This window comes from Borostomias antarcticus, assembly GCF_949987555.1.
Source record: "Borostomias antarcticus genome assembly, chromosome: 7".
NCBI classification, from domain to species: Eukaryota; Metazoa; Chordata; class Actinopteri; order Stomiiformes; family Stomiidae; genus Borostomias; species Borostomias antarcticus.
In genome coordinates, this window is record NC_140240.1 from 28,995,085 (window position 1) to 29,014,523 (window position 19,439).

Genomic DNA, 19,439 nt, shown 5'->3' on the forward strand with positions numbered 1-19,439 from the left:
AACCCACTGAGCTCCTGGGGCACCCCAGCGGCTGTTAACTTAAAGCAACTACGAGGAGTTTTTTACTGGTTATAAAAAAACAACAACTATAAACTCTCCATAGCTGCTTTAAAACCCTCGCCTACAGAGGAACATCTTGGGTTGGAGTCCCAGTCTAATTCGACAGTGATGAAAGTCGAATTCAACCTAGCAGACCAGATGTTTACGTTGGAGACATTCATCATCCTATAGGACCTAATGAAGGGCTGTGATTCGCTATCCTGCTGGTTTGGCTCCGCGTCTGACAGTGATCTATGGATCATCGAGTAGCCTCATTTGTGCCTCGTCTTCCAACCCCTAAGTCCCAGGCTTCATTAAAAATTGAGGGTGCAGCTTTTGGCAATGTGGAGTAAAACCCTCGAAGAAGGGTATAATTAGGGGACGCACTGACGTCCAACTTTTGTTGTCGAAGTTTTTAATCGCAGGGAAGATATGGAGTATGGTCGCTCAGTTTAAGAAAAAGACTCATCAGCCCGATTGATTCTTGAATCAGTGAATTGAATTGAATATGAATCAGTGTAAATCATATTCAATGCTGAGTCTTTTTACCCTCTCGTTTCCTCAGGCCTCTCCTGACCTCTTCTGCTCTAAAGACCGGACCAGAGACGTCGACGCCATACGTCACGTGATCCAGGACGCCGAGAGCTTCGTCTACATATCCGTCACGGACTACCTCCCACTGCTGAGCAAGCGCTATCGACTTACCTCAGTCACTAGGTAGTCACCTCTTAAGAAGCCTGAATGGAATATCGATTGTGTTAAGCCGGTCTATGTTATTTCTAGAAAGCTCTTTCGCGACCTCTCAACAGGTACTGGTCCCTCATCGACGAGGTGATCCGAGAGGCGGTGGTCCTGAGAGGGGTCAGAGTTCGCATGCTGATAAGCTTCTGGAAGGGGACCCACCCGCTCACGTTCAACTTCGTGACGTCACTCAAGTCGCTGTGCGCGGGGCTGATGAACTGTTCAGTAGAGGTGGTGAGTGAGCAACAATTCAGAGATCCAGAATCACAACGGTTAGAGTTGTAAATGGTAAATGGACTGCACTTATATAGCACTTTTCCACCTTAGCGGCACTCAAAGCGCTTTACAATGACCTCTCATTCACCCATTCACACACATTCACACACCAATGGCGGTAGCTGCCATGCAAGGTGCTAACCTGCTCATTGGGAGCAATTTGGGGTTAGGTGTCTTGCTCAAGGACACGTTGACATGTGGACAGTTGGAGCTGGGATTCGAACCACTGACCTTTCGATCACCCGCTCTACCAACTGAGCTACAGCCGCCCCACCAAGCGACCGGCCTTACACCAACCGACTTTCCCCCCCCGATTTCAAAGTCTCAGACAAAATTCCAAAGTCGGAATAAAATCTTGAGAGTCTTGCTGGAGTTGTTGCGCGATCCCGTGATCACAGTCGTTGGGTGTAAGGTGGTCTTAAAACTCCATTCTGGCCAGTCTTTGTCACATCTTGGCCTTACGACAACATCACACGTTTGATATTCTCGCAAGTCTTTAGTCTTGTCTTATGCAAATTGTGTGGTTCAATGACGTGACCATTATCAACAACCAATAGGCGATTTGCAGAATCCTAGTCTGTGACTTAAAACTCTTTTAAAAGTCTTTAGATGTGAGAGGGTGTCAGATGACAGTCTTTTTAAAAATATTTAAAAAGTTTTATCAAAGTCTTCTAGTGTCGCACAAACAGTTGCCTCAACAGCAGTTGGAATCTTCACAGTGTTGTGCTTCTGTTTCTGCAGAAGTTCTTCAGCAAGAGACAGCAGATGGACGACGTCCATCAAGGAGTCAACCATAACAAATACGTGGTGACGGATAGTGCCGTGTACGTAGGTAAGCGGTACGCGCGAGGAGTGCCAGCCCATTGATTCACACACCCCTTGTCATAGATAATTGTTATCATCAGCCTTCTCCCAATTTCACTCTACCTCCCTCAACCTTTCACATGCAGAACCTCTGGCTGTGCTCACCTCATTTATAACAGGATGACCTCTCCAGGAGGTCGACACACCCCAGACTTTCAGTCTGGCCTACAGTGACCTTCCATTGTTCTATTGTCCCTACCTGAAACCTATTCAAGATTTACCGCCCTTTCTAAGATCACGTGTCTGAACTCTTGACCATTGTTGATGATGTCCGCCATTTATTATGACGTGTACAGACGGGTTAGCCAATCACATCTCTGGAAGCGTCATACCTGTGTATTGCTTGAATATAAGACCGCGCAACACCTCTCTGTTTCACTTCTGTCGGATGAACCACTCACGTGCGTTATCCTGAAGTCCTTGCGCTCGTATGTTTTCTTAATAAATCAGACTTCACCTCTTTGAGCGAACCTTGGCAAATCCTTTACTTTCCATCAGATTTATTTCCACTACAGCCTCTATTAGCGTATTGATTTACCGCCCATCGATCACTGGTTGATCATTAACATATTGGACCATTGACTTATCTGACTGTCTGATCATCTGACATCTGTGTGTGTGTGTGTGTGTGTGTGTGTGTGTGTGTGTGCGTGCGTGTGTGTGTGTGCGTGTGTGTGTGCATGTGTGCGTGTGTGTGTGTGTGCGTGCGTGCGTGTGTGTATGTGTGTGTATGTGTGCGTGCGTGCGTGTGTGTGTGTGCGTGTGTGTGTGTACGTGTCTGCGTGTGCGTGCGCGTGTGTGATCTATCTATCCTCAGGGAACCACGACTGGGTGGGGAGAGAGTTTGCGTACGACGCAGGAGCCGGGCTGGTGATCAGGCCCACGCAGGGTCCCAAGGACAGGGGGGCGGGGATCCTGGAGCAGGTCAAAGCCGTGTTTGAGAGGGACTGGAGATCCCGCTACGCTAGGGGCCTCACGACCGGCAAGGGCCCAGGAGGGCCCCTCCAACACAGCGGCCTCCAGCGACCACGCCCCAAGTTACAAACTGTCCACAACGAGGGGAACGGAAGCTGGAATATCCCTTTATGAGTAAATGCACAAAAACAAGATGGAGTCCTCTCATCTTGCAACCAAATGGGCTATAAAAAACACTTCTTTATCTATGAAGATGCAAAATGTATGTACATCATGCTGGAATGTTGTTTCTGTATCTTATTTTAATGTACCCCAATTGTGTCAACGTTACAATCAATATAGAATGCAAAAGGGCATACAGTATTGAAGAAATGTCCAGAAAAGTATTTAATTCTACTCAATAACAACTTGCTTGATATAAACTTTATATAATACCAGTACGGGGCTGCATGAAGATGAAAACTATATGATATTGGAAGGCCACTATTCCAACTCAAATATGCACAGGAAGACTGAAGTGGTGATATTTTATCAGTTGAACAAAGGATCTATGGCAGAGCCACCCCACGAGTCTTGAGTTCTTAACGGGTGCGGATTCTAAAACACGCATACTCACGAAAGGGAAACTATTTTGTCTGTTTATCAGTTGAAATAATGGACTTCACTATGGAGATGTAGTGTAGTTTATGTATACTTGTATATTTTCAAATCTTTGATGAAGCACCAAAGCGCTTGGTTCACTTGTGCTTGTGGTTTGATTATGTTTGTTTTTTTAAAGGGCATTATTGTAGTTAAAGGAGTAGTAAAGGGAAAATGCATGTTTAACCCTGTTTTAAGGTTACTTATGATCATATACAATGGTTCAGATCAAAACGTTGACAAAACTAGCACTTTTCAGAAAATCTGATAATTGCTCTACCACCGTTTTGGTCATACAATGGATGTGGATGGGCATCTTGAAAAATCTTTCAAAAACATGTTAAACTCTCGATTTCAAAGACAAAAAGATCACCGAGGGGGTAATTGGTGTCCGTTGGTGTTCTGACATCAAATTCGCCGGAATGTATGAATCCTGTAGGGTTTTATTGATCATTTTATGAAATCCATTGACTTGTATTGAAGCGACCGTAGATGTGTAGATCAATCCGCAGAGGGGATTCAGGAAGCGGAACTACTTACGTTAGCTATTGTTATTGGTTATGTTGCTAGGCTACCTAGTTTGCGGAAGTTTACACACGTATGTGCTGCGACTAAATAGTTCTATGCTAAATATTTAAGAAAGCCTTTCCAGATGAACTAGAATCTTACTTTATGGCGAATTATATGTCAGAACGCCAACTAACACCTCGTGAGTTTCTTGTTTTTGAAATCGAGAGTTTAACATGTTTTTGAAAGATTTTTCACGGTGCCCAACCACATCCATTGTATGACCAAAACAGTGGTAGAGCAATTATCAGACTTTCTCAAAAGTGCTAGTTTAGTCAACGTTTTGATCTGAACCATTGTATATGATCATAAGTAACCTTAAAACAGGGCTAAACATGCATTTCCTCTTTTCTACTCCTTTAGAATTATATATATTTGAAAAGAGCTTCTCTGTATTTTGGTCACATTTTTACATTGCTTGCTATGACTTATAATAAACATAAAATAGATTGCCTTATCAGTGCCTTTATATGTTTACCTGGCTATTACCTCTGTGTATAGGCCTACAATACATACAGGCTAGCATAGCAGATTGCACTGTGCTCCATACATTGGCAAGGACTTGTGCCATCTATAGGCCATCAAGTGGGACTTTTACACTTAAGCTCAGAACAGAGGAATGCAATAAAATACATTCAAAGATGTTTATTGAAATGTACAGTTACAGTAAGTACAACACAGATATCGAACTACTGGGACTTCTTGTCTTGGACAGGCCCTCGCTGACAACAGCCCTGATCCTCCCAGAGCGTCTCCGGCTCGTCTCCTGGGGAGTCTCTTCTGTCTCCATGCAGGGAGTTGAAGATGGTAAATAGGGTTTACATTCGTCCAGATGCATAGATTCTGTAATTGAGGTTCATATAGATTGTGTGCGTGCATGTGTCCGTCTGTCTGTGAGTCTGTTACGAGGACCATGTGTCCGTCTGTCTGTGAGTCTGTTACGAGGACCATGTGTCCGTCTGTCTGTGAGTCTGTTACGAGGACCATGTGTCCGTCTGTCTGTGAGTCTGTTACGAGGACCATGTGTCCGTCTGTCTGTGAGTCTGTTACGAGGACCATGTGTCCGTCTGTCTGTGAATATGTTACGAGGACCATGTGTCCGTCTGTCTGTGAGTCTGTTACGAGGACCATGTGTCCGTCTGTGAGTCTGTTGCGAGGACTGGCCATTGCAAGGTTGCGTCCTCTGCCTCTGAAGCCAGGACATTTTGTCTTCTGGGCCTTCTTCTTCATCTTGTTGGAGCGCTCCACACCTGCTCCTCGTCCCCAATCAGTGCACCTGTCATCCATCAACTCATCACCCACAGTTCAAGAGCCCCAGTCTGCACTCCTCTCACCGCAAACCTAAACTGACTGAGAATAGGCAGCAACACCTCATCCACGCTGAACCTCAAACCGCACGGGAGTCTGCCCACGACTTTTGATTCAAGAGAACGAACACCGCCTCTACTTTCTGAGGTGTCTGTGGTTTTTGGGTAAGAGCACACAAACACTTGTGAACTCACCCAAAGGCAGCAGATGCCATGCAAGGCGCTCGCCTGCTCATTCTCCTACATTACATTAATATTCAGCAACACAGCAAAAAGTAGGACTGTGCTATTTGTATAACAGTGCTATAACTTTGTATAGTGCCAGTAGATTCACAAGCCAACAGGAAACGACTCATACGCAGAAAACCTCACAAAGCCAACAGGAAATGGCTCATAAGCATAAAACTTCATAATGCCAACAGGAAGTGGCCCATCCATGCAGGTGGAACTGCACTTCTGACACCAATCGAGTTCTGTATAATACCAATGTCATTTTAAGCATAAAACTTCACATCATTTTACCCTCGTTCTCTGCAGCCCTATTTGTTGTCGTACTGAGAGAACGGGGACATAGGGACCTGTTATGGGTTTTCCTATGAACAATAAAGACAATGCATTTGAATCTCATTGTAAAACCATTAAAAGTGTCTTGAATCAGTCACAATGATAGTGGCTATTTGCACTGTTGCAGCATATTACTGGTAAGAAATGAGTGAGAAACAATTAGACAAGTGTTATATATCACATCATACACTATCTTACAACTAGAGGCTACTATGCCCACTATGCTAATACTGTATATCCACTAGGCTACTATGTCCACTATGCTAATACTGTATATCCACTAGGCTACTATGTCCACTATGCTAATACTGTATATCCACTAGGCTACTATGTCCACTATGCTAATAATGTATATCCACTAGGCTACTATGTCCACTATGCTAATACTGTATATCCACTAGGCTACTATGTCCACTATGCTAATACTATATATCCACTAGGCTACTATGTCCACTATGCTAATACCGTATGTCCACTAGGCTACTATGTCCACTATGCTAATACTGTATATCCACTAGGCTACTATGTCCACTATGCTAATACTATATATCCACTAGGCTACTATGTCCACTATGCTAATACCGTATGTCCACTAGGCTACTATGTCCACTATGCTAATACTGTATATCCACTAGGCTACTATGTCCACTATGCTGCAGTGCAGTCTATGGTTGGGATACCTACTGTAGCAATATTTTAAAATGACAGCTCTGCCACCAAACGAAATGAGTCGTGTTCTGTCTCTGTGTGTCTGCCGACGAGGCCAAGCTCTGGTCAGTAGTGGAGCACTCTGGTCCAGGTACCGTCTAGCCTGACGTGTCAACAAGACCAAATACCTCATTATGAACAGGCTGTGAGCAGCACTAAGCCACCAACAACCAGTCTTTGGAGAGAGTGGATGGTTACAAATAACAGATACTACTACTACATACTACACTTTGGATTAAATTACATGACAACTTAGACATCTGTGTTACAAACTTTTTACAGGTACATTCAATACACAGCGTCATGATTTGACCATCCCAAATTAGACAAGTGAGAGTTAAGATCATAATTTGGGTTGGATAATTACAATGTACGTCAACATCATATTAAGGATCATATCAATCATAACTAAGAGCATAATCTAGTGCTGAAGGCAAAGTGTACTTTAGATTGCGATTCTTGCACTTTGCCTTCAGCACTAGATTATGCTCTTAGTCACTTGTTTTAGAAAGAAGATGCACTTGTGAGTTCTGGCAAGTAGTAGTACATTGGCTCTTCCTACGTTAAATGCAATTATTGTTAGTCGCTTTGGATAAAAGCGTCTGCTAAATGACTGTAATGTAATGTAAGTTACCCCCCCACCAACCCCAACAACAACAACCAAGGGAAGATGTGAAGCGAGAATTGACACTTCGTAGCGCTTTCATTTCATTTCAAACCTTTATTTAGTCGTGAAGCACTGAGGTTTCCCTCATTGACATTGATGACGAGTTCACGCAGAGACACAAATCAAATAAATAAAAATGCTATGTAGAGTTGTAATAATAATTGAAAACAGTTAAAGGTTGAAGGAGCTACATAGGTCTAGAGCGATGGACTTAAACTCTGACTGAGGGAAGGGCCTCAAGCTTAAGAGACTGTTGTAAGATATTCCAAGTATAAGGAGCACCATGGACAAAAACTTCAAACAAACAAACTTCCAAGTGCAGAATACATTTGAGGAACCAGCCAATCATTGTGCTTTCGCCTCTGGTCTGAATCCAGCGTGATACTGTATATGGTATTTGATGTAATGGCTACCCCTGGAGCTGAGAAGCAAAACGTTGTCAATGCTACAACAAAACGGAATGTAAAATATGCAACTAATGTCTAAGGATGATGGTGAGAAACGTTGTTAAACTTCGACATTAAGATAAAAATCATGATTTTTGCCTAATATTTGGGGTTTAAAAGTTGGTATTGTTTCTCAGACAAAGACACAGACCTTGCAAATTCAGACCGAAAATAAAGTGAAAAGTGAATGCAGAGTGCAGACAGTAGGTAAAGTGCAGAGCAGTAGTTTGTGTAATAATGCAGGTACCCAAGGCAAGGGCAGAGGGGGTCAGAGTTGGTGGCTGGTCCAGGAGTGTGACAAGACAGTGGAAAAGTGTGAGCAATGTTGAGAATGGTAAATGGACTGCACTTATATTGCGATTTTATCCAAAGCGCTTTACAATGGCCTCTCATTCACCCATTCACACACACATTCCCACTGCTTCCCTCTGGAAGATGTAGAGAGTGGGTTGTATGCCCACCGTCCTTGTTCTCTGTAAAGCGCATTGTGTTGCCTCTGGGTATGAAATGCGCTATACAAATAAAGCTTTGATTGATTGACATTCAAGTAACCATAACAACCACTCACACAATACAGGAAAGGCGTTGAAATTATTTCTCCTGATAAACAAATAAAAACAGCATGGAAAATATCACAATTTGAGATGATACAAACATGTCCTAATATTCCATGACTTGGCACAAAAATGATCAAATCCCCTGAGTTTCCATGTCTGGAATAAAAGATTTAAAAATTCCCTATTTCAGAAATTCCATGAACTGTGGGAACCCTGAATGACACGGGTCACGATGATGATAATGGTGATGATGATGACGCTTGCCATGTGCTTTGGGCTTTTTGATTGAACTCAAACTGCATTCTGGGGGACGTCAGACGTTGGTTGTTGCCGTAAATGTGTCGAGGGGTGTCGAGCTTTTTTTGATGGGTGGAAACTTCTTCAGATCTGGAGTAAAGCAAAAAGAGACAGTGACATGGGTTTATAGTTACGTAGCCATCCTGGACATCTTTTCAGCTTTTCAGATAACGTTAAGATCTCATTGACACTGAGCAGCTTACAAAAAGATATTTTCTATAATTTCAAGAGAAAACCTGAGTGATTCACAAAACACACTCACCACATAAACGACGCATGCACCCAATGATGATGATGATGAAGACGAAGATGACAAACACAGCAATGGTCGTATAATGATTCCTAGGATGATAACCTGCAGCATTCCAAAAGAAGGGATATGGGAGAAAGGTGAATTGTCATTAATTAAATGGGCTCAAGCTTCTCTCTAGGGATCAATCAGAATCTGTTTATGACCTCAAGGTAGGTATACGTTCTAAGTAGTATGTAGTATATCATTACGGTGAGATTTGAGTTCTTGTCAGTGGCTCAGCGGTACAGCAGAGCAGCCACAATACTCACAATGGCATGCGAGTGTCACCCTGACCCTCTGATGTCACTTCCTGCTATGCCATATAGTGCTAGTGACTGGTTTTAACTCCCTTTTTGTCTGCTGTCCTCACTATTTGTGGTCTGCTGTCATTTATTCTGTCCATCGTTATATATTGTATTGTCCCATGTTGTCCTGTGCCTCTGTGTTGCTTGTTTATTCTGTATCTGATCCTTGTATTGTGTGTGTTCATATGTTATGTGTAGGTATGTGTTTTATTTCTGACGGCACCTCTTGGCTAGGTCATCATTGAAAATGAGAACTGGTTCTCAACTGATTTTACCTAGTAAAATAAATAAATAAAATTAAATAAAAAAGTATATTCTACTCACCACGGGAGTCAGCTCCAGTGTTGTCTGAAAGCATGAGACACAAAAATGTTCTCATCAAAAGACCCAAACTCATTGTTCCAAATGCATGATATTGCATGAATGAAAGCCATTTAAAATGCTGTGTGTATGCTTTTTCTTTCTTTCTTTTTTTTTGTCTTCAGAGATGAGGAAGAGGGCGAGGAATGCATTTTAGCAAACTATATGTGAAAACACTTAAACTGCTTAAACTGACACTAAGGGGACATAGTTCGTTTCTTTTAAAGAGCACTTCATGCGAAAACACCCAGTGTAAGCAAAGCGATAGGTACTAGAGACCTAGTCACCTTCTTGATGAGCTGCAGTCGGAGACTGGGTTGTAGTCGGAGACTGGGTTAGAGACATGTCAGGGCAAGCTGGTGACAGAGGAGTAGCAACATCAAAACAACAGGTTGATCAGATAAATATTAGATCAATTGCTATTTGCTACAGGTGTGGCCAGATTGCCAATGAGTGGTCAAGTTATGGTCAATCTAAATTAGTTAAATCAGTAATGTTTCAGCGCTCAGTTACCATGAGATCTGTTGGCTGCTTTCAATTAGGTACCCTGGCCAGCAGGTGTCAGTAGTGTATAAAGCATTTTGATTTCAATGAATGAGAAATGTTCAAAGACGACTTCAGAAAGCCCCATTTCATCAGCCCCATTTCATCATCACTTTGCTAAGTTAGCATGCTAGGTTTAGCTAGGTTAACTTTAGCTGTGTAGGGGTTTGTAAGATTGTCTCACAATGAAAAGCGCTTATGCTACAAAAATAGTGCAAATTAATTATTATTTAGTCTAGCGTAGCTAGCACCGGTTCCACTCGGCCTCTAGCAAAAAGAAAAAGTATAGCCGTGCTCGTGTTAGTTAATAGCTAATAGCTAATACCAGCCTAGACCTGGTCCAGGTCTAATACCAGCCTAGACCTGGTCCAGGTCTAATACCAGCCTAGATCTGGTCCAGGTCTAATACCAGCCTAGACCTGGTCCAGGTCTAATACCAGCCTAGACCTGGTCCAGGTCTAATACCAGCCTAGACCTGGTCCAGGTCTAATACCAGCCTAGGTAGCTCGGGACTCACCAGCCTTATTCGTGTCAGAAATGGCTTCACCGTTGCCCTCAAATTGTATCCAGTCCTCGGAAACATTGTTGCACACTGCGAAAACAACGTTGTGAACATCGCAAATAACACAGCCTCTACTGACTGGTGGAGAGGTTGCGTCGCAGGTAGTAAAAGGGTCTCTTTTCAATAAAAGATTTCCTTCATCCTCCCGTCGGTCAAAAATGTTAACCACCGTACGACATCCGTCACAGCGTAAACACAAAAGCGATGGGTTCTGAGCAACAGAGATATCAATTAACATCAACATTACTAGACCTCCGATTAAAGATAACATTATCACGCTTGTATTTGATAAGTGCGAGGTAGAGGTGTTTCGCGGGGAGGTTTGACACAATGAAACCCCGCCTACTACTTCTTCTTCCTTGGGTTTATGGCGGATCGCAAACAGCTTAAAGGTGCATACCGCCACCTACTGTACAAGAGTGTGCATCATCATGTCATCATCCTAATGCTTACAGACTACAGTCTTCCCCACAACCATGTCACCCAAGAAAGTAAATGGAGCCTTCCTGCAGATTCCTACCCCTACCCCTCCCCCTCCGTGCCCAATAAACCCCTCAAAGTCCATTCCCGTCCTGCTTCTCTGACCTTATCCCGGAGTCTCTCTCTTTCTTCTTCATAGTTGGGACAGTGCAATAGAGCATGTTCAGTCCCGTGTGATCGAACCTGAGTCTAGCCATGACGATTTCCTCCCTCCTGTTCTGTGCAGTGTAGATCTTCACCACAACTGACTTCTCCCCCTCCCTTTCTGGTCTTCATCCCACCTCTTCTGCCAGAACTCAAATCCCTTCCTTCTAATCACCGCTTTCCCTTCCCGAGCGGAACAGGCACCGAGATGACCTTAGTCAGCGCACCTTTCGCCAGTTTGTCGGACAAATATGCTCTGTGCACCAGCTTCACTACTTCCTGAAAGTCACTTGGCATCTTTATTTCCTGTCCAATATGATTCTTCCGCACACCTGATGAATCACTTAAGCCAATCATATAGGACAGGAAATAAAGATGCCAAGTGACTTTCAGGAAGTAGTGGAGCTGGTGCACAGAGCCCTGTCACCCCCTCATGTCCCCGCCTACTTCCCGATTTTCATTGGCGGTGGTTCTGAACGAGAAATCCGCGTGACGTCACAGCAAAGTAGTTCATGACATGACATGACAGTACTGAAGTGTCATGTCACTGATATAAAATGTCAGTGGAAGAAATATGAGAAGCAAAACATAGTTAGCGGAGGATATTGACATGTCACACCAAGAACATGGCGAGGCTTTGATCCACAGGCAGAGAAAACACAACGAAACACCAGGATTATCCAGTCAGGAGCAACAGCAAGCCCTTGCAGAGCTAAGAGAGATCCTACCCACTGCATCAGTTTTAGTCAGGGATGGCAGTGACAGTGAATCTGAGGATGCTGTAGATCACCCACAGATTCCATACAGGTAGACTACCCACAGATTCCATACAGGTAGACCACCCACAGATTCCATACAGGTAGACTACCCACAGATTCCATACAGGTAGACCACCCACAGATTCCATACAGGTAGACTACCCACAGATTCCATACAGGTTGGCAAGAATAACTTATGTTGACGTTTGTTCCTCACAGGATATCATCAATGCGGCCATCCCCACCAAGCAGCAAATTAACAATCTGTCAAAAGCAACAGTTGCTCAGTCCCAATCAAACCTTTGGAGTGCCCAGAGGAGAGGAAGAGTGACTGCCAGTAACATCCGCCGAGTTGTCAATTGTAAGACAGATGCTGCTTCTGCTATCAGGACCGTCATGCAGTGTGACACCCAGAGCATCTCCCACAATCCCTCGGTAAAATGGGGTACTGAGCACGAAGACGTTAATATCATCTATCAACCTTACCCATTCCTTGCAGCATCACCAGATGGCGTCTCCACCTGCAACTGGCACGGAGAAGCACTTCTGGAGATTAAGTGTCCTTATAAATACACGGACTTGACTCCTGCTGAAATCCTAGATATCCAAGATACAAACGTTTGCTTAGATAGCCATGGTAATCTTAAAAAGTCACACCAGTACTACAACCAGATGCAGACACATCTGGTTGCATCTGGTCGCTTGTCAGCAACTGCACACAGTGCAACTTTGTTATTTGGACAGAGCCTGGTCTTGTCATAATAAATGTAGTCCGAGATGAAGATCGCATCACTCATTTGTTACACCAAACTAAGGTGTTTGTAGAAACACACCTCATCCCTGAACTTCTGAAGAAGTGTGTTTTTGTATGCTAGCATGGTGGTGGCAGGTCCAACTCTGCCTTTGAAGATGTGTGGTGCAGTGACAAAGACTGATGCTTGCTTGTGTACCTTAGTATTTAACTTCACTACTCACAGGGCCCAACTAGGGGCCTCAGAACATATCCTGTGTGATCCTGGTCTAACTGTAGACAAGGACTTTGAATGAAGAAAAGCAATTTATAAACACTGCTGGGGTTATATAGTAGGTCTACTGTACATCTTCAAAACATAGTGATAGCTGACATTGTCCAGGGAAATTCTCAATTGTACTGGATTTTTATAACATGTAAATTCTGTTTTGGAGTGACCTGTACACTGAGCTGAACACACACACACACACACATACTATGTATGTTGTCATAGGTATGGCAGAGACCAGTGCTTCATTGTCCTGTGCAAGGGTGATACTGAAATCACACTCTCCCCCTCTGACTGGCCCACATTTACATACAGTAGGTTTACCTGTTGGGAATCCATGTACAGATCTTGCTCCCCACACAAGTGCTTTACACAATCTTGGTCCTATCGTAGATTATCATCATGTTGTTTACAAGCTGATTGTGATGTTATTTTATCATACATACAGTATCAATCAATCAATCAATCAAAGCTTTATTTGTATAGCGCATTTCATACCCAGAGGCAACACAATGCGCTTTACAGAGAACAAGGGAGGTGGGCATACAACCCACCCCTACATATTCCAGAGGGAAGCAAAAAAAACAGTAATCACCCAGGGGCCAGATAAGTGAGCTGTAAAAATTCTTCCCTGACCCCTCTCAACAAGGCGATCGAGCTCCTGGAGTATGTTTGTCTACCGGCTAAGAACATTTATAAAGCAATACATTACATTAAATTAAATTTCAGAGTAAGAGAGGCAGTATCAACCTATCCACTGTAGCAAACATGTCTGAAACTGTATAACTGCTCTTAGACCGAGCCCTGTACAAGTGATTTTGTGTAATAATATAGTACTAGTAGTACAAACACATATGTGGTTCATCTGTGTTTTTGTCTGTATTTACCCTACATGTTAGTATATACCATGTTGCATGACTCTGTAGTCATGGTCCATTCAGTTGAGTGGGGAGCTTCCACAAATGTTAACATGTTAACAAAATTATACACATACTGTCTGTTGTTTTTAGTTAAACTCTCAACTTTATTTCAATAAAGCATTCGGAATCACCAGCAGGATATGTGTCTTGTCAAAGAAGGAACTCATCCCATGTATTGCTCACAAATACATAAAGATGATATGTCATCCATCACCATTTTGTCCCAGAGTAGCTAACTTTAATAATAAACCTAAGGCAGTTGCTATTCTTATATATATACAGTATGGTAGGCTATATTTGGGTTAGTGGTGGTTAGGTTTAGAAGGCAGAATTTCCCAAAACAACATGTAGCGCCACTGTCATAGTGAATTCACAACTGCCGCAGGGCGCTGTAAGAATAGGAAAACCCTTCGCCTTAAAGTCGCACAGAAGTGAAAAAAGCATTCTGTCCCATTTTGGTTCACATAATTGGTCATAGTGATGGTCAATTACAAAATTCAACTTTTGTTGTAATCTTATATCAAAGTATATAATTTCTTACTTCCTGGAAAACGGTTGGTCACGTGCAATTACGACAACAGGTACCTTAGATTTTAGGCCAATAATCTCACGACATCCACCCGTCAATCAACGCTATCCTTCTATCGAATCTGTCTAAAGTTCTTAAAACCCGTCCACTTGTCAATGTTCCAATCAAATTCCTCTAAACATTATGTCCCACCCTCATAGCTTGTTTGCTCGGAAATACGTCAAACTATGGAAGTTAGATGATCTCAAACGTCCGTTTCTGTGCGACTTTAAAGGAGTAGTAAAGGGAAAATGCATGTTTAGCCCTGTTTTAAGGTTACTTATGATCATATACAATGGTTCAGATCAAAACGTTATGGTGTTATAATATGTCCTTGTTTAGAATGGCCACAGCAGAGGGCACAAATTATTTCTTGCATCCATTCTTCCTGGCTAGTGGGACCTTGAGTCTCCTGCCTGATGGCAACAGCTGGAATGACGGGGGTGGGTGGGGTCATTATAGATCTGGGTTGATTTCTTTTGTCTGGGCCGATTGTAGAGGCTCTGGAGTTGCAGTTGTTTGTCTCTGGTGATCTTGCTGGCCTGGTTGAGCACCTGAGTCAGCGTGTTCCTGTGTCTGACTGAGAGGTTCCCAGACCAGGAGACGGTGTTGAAGGTGAGAACACTCAGTCAGTGACCTGTAGACCTGTGACCTGTGACCTGTAGACCTGTAACCTGTAGACCTGTGACCTGTAGACCTGTGACCTGTTGACCTGTTGACCTGTAGACCTGTAGACCTGTGACCTGTAGACCTGTGACCTGTTGACCTGTTGACCTGTTGACCTGTAGACCTGTGACCTGTAGACCTGTTGACCTGTTGACCTGTTGACCTGTGACCTGTAGACCTGTGACCTGTGACCTGTAGACCGTGGTCAGGGTGTGTTTACTGGCGTTGAAGCCCCTCAGTTTCCTGAGGAGAGAGACGCTGCCTTGACTTTTTCTAGATGTAGTCTGCGTTGGTCTGAAAGGTGAGTTTATTGTCAGTGATTGTTCATGTTTAAAGTGAGTGGCCTGTTCCACGTCTTGCCCCTTCATGATAGCAGGCTTGAAGTGGGGCTCTACGCTGCTCTCATCCACCCTCCCTGACGCTGCTCTCATCCACCCTCCCTGACGCTGCTCTCATCCACCCTCCCTGACGCAGCTCCTCGGTATTACTGAAGATGGCGAGTCTAGCCAGGTTATGTCTTGTATGTAAGTATGGGTATGAACATTGATGGAATAGAAGTGTAGCTGGGATGTAAATATAGTATAAACATTGATGAAATAGAAGTGCTGGTATGTGAATGTGTATGAACATAGATTTCAATATAAAACAAGAATATGTGTGGAAATTAAATTCAGTAAAAAAAAAAAGGGAAAACCTTGTGCCAGGTTTTACCTTTTGTAAACCTGTGGGGATTAACTGTAGCTGTATCAGTTTATATTGAATGAGTAATTTGTATAGTAAATGTGCAGACAATTTTTTTTTTAAGTCCTCCCCACAGAGTTGAGGTCCCTCGAGTCAAAACCGAGCTGGGTAAAGCTACTTTTATTATGAGTTTTCTCAAATTATCTTCAAAATAGATGCCGTCTCATTGGGCGAATTTGAAAAGGTAATAAATTAAATGGAGGGGGGTGGGTGGGTGGGTGGTGGGGGGGGGCTTTACGAGTCTGTGCCCAGGGGCCCATCATTTCACAACTAGCTGCATTAACAACTTCCTGCATGTCATTGTTGCACATTTAGCTATGTAGTGAATCATATTTTTAAAATGTGTGAAATATGTAGCCTGCGGGCTACTCATGATAGATGGCTATATTTATCACAATGTCTAATGTAGCCTACTGCCTTAAGACTGATTTATTTCATTCACAAGCTGAATTTCCTCGCTTATTGTAACTAGCTCGATATGTGAGTATGACAAACATCCTGATGACTCACTTGGTGAGAGGTTACAGATTCTATAACGCTGGATATCATGTGTCATGTTCATTTCTTAGTATTTGCGGGTATAAAAAGTGAGATGAGTACAAATTCAGTTTCACCTGTGTTATTACAACCGGTATGTCTCAACTCATGATATGGACTGATAAAGAGAACGGATAAAGACATTAGTGACATTGTCTTTTTATTTCCATAAAGAACATCTCTAGAGACATATTACAAGCAACAAACAATACAGCAGAACTTAAATTATATTTAAAAATAAAATAAAAAAAAGTTTATTTTAATTGAGATAATGATTATTACTGCTACAACATTGTACTACAGCAATGGACTTTAAATCTTTAATCCGTCTTCAGTTTGGTCCTAACGACCAATATGAAAAAAAAACAATATTATCTATTATAATAATTACAAAGGAAAATACCAATAAAGAAATAAATTGTCACCCTTTCCTTTAATTCAATACATCAATGCAATTTTGCATATGAAACAGCTTCTTGAATATAGGTTTCCTCTGTTAGGGATTCCAATAAAAGCCTAATATCCAGGAATATACAACCAACCTGTTCCATCAAACTTTATCTGGACTTTGATGAGCACATCTAAAAATGTTTATTAAACTAGCCGCACACAACCGCTGAAAGATCTATCCTGGGCTTATAAGTGAAACAATGACTTGAAGTGCATCCTCTATGGACATGCCAAACATTTTACACAAGTGCAGCGTGTTTGGTTACGTGTTTGTGCTCGAGAAAAAGAGTTAACTGTTGCATTTCCTATAGAATGACGAGTTTCCAGGACTCTTTTCATGCCTTTCTCAGGTCAACATTTTTCAACTCTGCACATTCGCCGGCCGAATTCTCAAGATGCTTCTCTCCGGCCTGTGAGACAACTTCATACAAGTCATTTTTGTTGAAGAACCATTATAATTTCTCAGACTACACTGCCTCATTTATTCCTCGTAGAAATAATTAGTGGCAATGCTGCATGAGACAAACGCAAGGGCTTCAGTCACAGACAATGATCATTTAAAATTGACTGACGATACACTATGGTCAAAAAGGGTGGCGACGAAATCCATGTTCCACTGTCCGGTTAACCAAACATCTGCTCTCCTTGAAACATGAAATTACATGAATAAAATGGCTCTCATTGGACATCACTGCTCTTCAAGTGCCATACTTTTTTTGTTTTCTTGCTATCACAGACGAAATGCAGTCATTTTTATTTAGTGCCAACACACCACACCCATCTAAATTCTTGTGGTGCCTGACGTTTGGTGCTATTCAACCATACAACGTAATAGCAGTACATAACACAATTGTGTGTGTTCAATACACAGTTACAGTGTCTCATCTGACTCCCAGTGTTTCAAATACAGCAGTAGGCGACACAGACAGGCAGTAGAGATGGGTAAAGGTAAGATAGAAAGACACAAACAGGACACACACCTACCCATCGTACCACAAAGAATAGAAATCCAAAGGTCAAAGGCCATCATTCATACGGCAAACCCTTAACTTCTTGTTGCCTTAGAAGTGGGTTGATTCGGACTAAGGGAAGAGACAGAATGGACATCTGCGAACAAAAGCTCCCTTAAAGTATCTAGTAGTTTTATTGTAAACACACACGAAAAGCCACTTCAGTCTAACTTACTCCCAAGTCTGTTTGGATGGAATATTGATAGCAGCGATGCAGTTCCTAGCAGCAATCTTTGGTTCTGGCCTGGTCCGGTTAGGTGAAGGACCCTCAACTCTCGGTTGGCGCTGCCTGAAACATACTGTAGGCATGATTGCTGTGGGCTGGCGTGTTTTCGTCCTAGTCTGCTATAAGTGATGTCTCTACGTTTTCTCTCTAGAATATGTGACACACTGCATCTCTTCAAAAGACGGGTAGAGAGGCGTCTATTGCCTGAATCCTAACGCATCTAGGAAACAAAAATCCTACTAAAAACTCTGCACTAGGTCTTTTCTGTTCACTAGTAAATCCGCGTGATACCTTTGCGTCTGATAGGGCGCAACAGTAGCCTACCGCTCTCTGGCGCATCCCACAGGGGAGACGTGGCACAGTTAGCTGGACTGTCCGGTCAAAGTGGGGTCAGTCTCACATTTTACCTTGAGGGGCGGCTCGGAGCTATCGGAGGCGGCGCCGTGAGACGAGGGTTGAGGCTGGGAGGTGTCGAAGCCCTTCTCCATCCTCCCCTCCCCGTTCGCCCTCTCCTCCCCCTGGCCCGGCACAGACTCGTGAGTGCGCATGTGCTTGGCCAGGTGGTCGTTGCGCATGAACACCCGCGGGCACAGAGCGCAGCTGAACTTCTTGGCGCCGGTGTGGGTCTGCAGGTGCCGCTGGAGCTCGTCCGAGCGGGTGAAGCGCTTGCCGCAGAAGAGCCAGTTGCAGACGAAGGGCCGGTCGCCGCTGTGCCAGCGCAGGTGGGCCTTCAGGTGGGACGTCTTGGCGTAGGCCTTGCCGCAACCGGGGATGTGGCAGTTGTGCATGTGCTTCCTCCTGCCGTCGTCGGTGCTTTGACCCAGCTGCTCGGCGTGGACGCAGTTGGGGCACCGGCACACCGCCTGGCCCGAGCCCCGGGAGGCGGAGCGGCGCTGGGGTTTGGGTCGGGCCGAAGCGGCGCCCTCCTGCGGCTCCTCCAGGGAGTACTGTTCGGGCTGCATCATCTCCGGGCCCAGCGGCTCCATCTTGAAGCCATCCTGGGGGAAGAGGTGGGAGGAGTGGGAGCCCGGGCCCAGCTGGGCCGGCGGCAGGGTGCAGAGCTGGGGCTCGGAGCCGTACGGCCCCAGGGACGACTGCAGGCCCATGGAGCTCCCGGGGCCCACGGCCTGCAGACCGACGCCCTGGCCGGCCTGCAGGTCCATCCAGCTCCCCGCCCCGGTGTGGAGGTCCCACCAGGACGGGACGTTCATTTCTTCTGAGCTGCCTCCAGGGGGCGCTGTCCGTAACCAGGGTTCATAGGGGTGGGCCAT

General features: G+C 44.0%; 1 protein-coding gene across 1 annotated transcript; it reads right to left on the reverse strand.

The window, feature by feature from the left end:
• Positions 1 to 18,530: 18,530 nt before the first annotated feature.
• On the reverse strand, positions 18,531 to 19,439 carry sp6 (Sp6 transcription factor; the record flags this gene model as incomplete). Its single annotated transcript, XM_084441527.1, has 1 exon — positions 18,531 to 19,439. The coding sequence occupies one exon, from the start codon at positions 19,437 to 19,439 to the stop codon at positions 18,531 to 18,533; it is 909 nt and encodes a 302-aa protein (XP_084297653.1).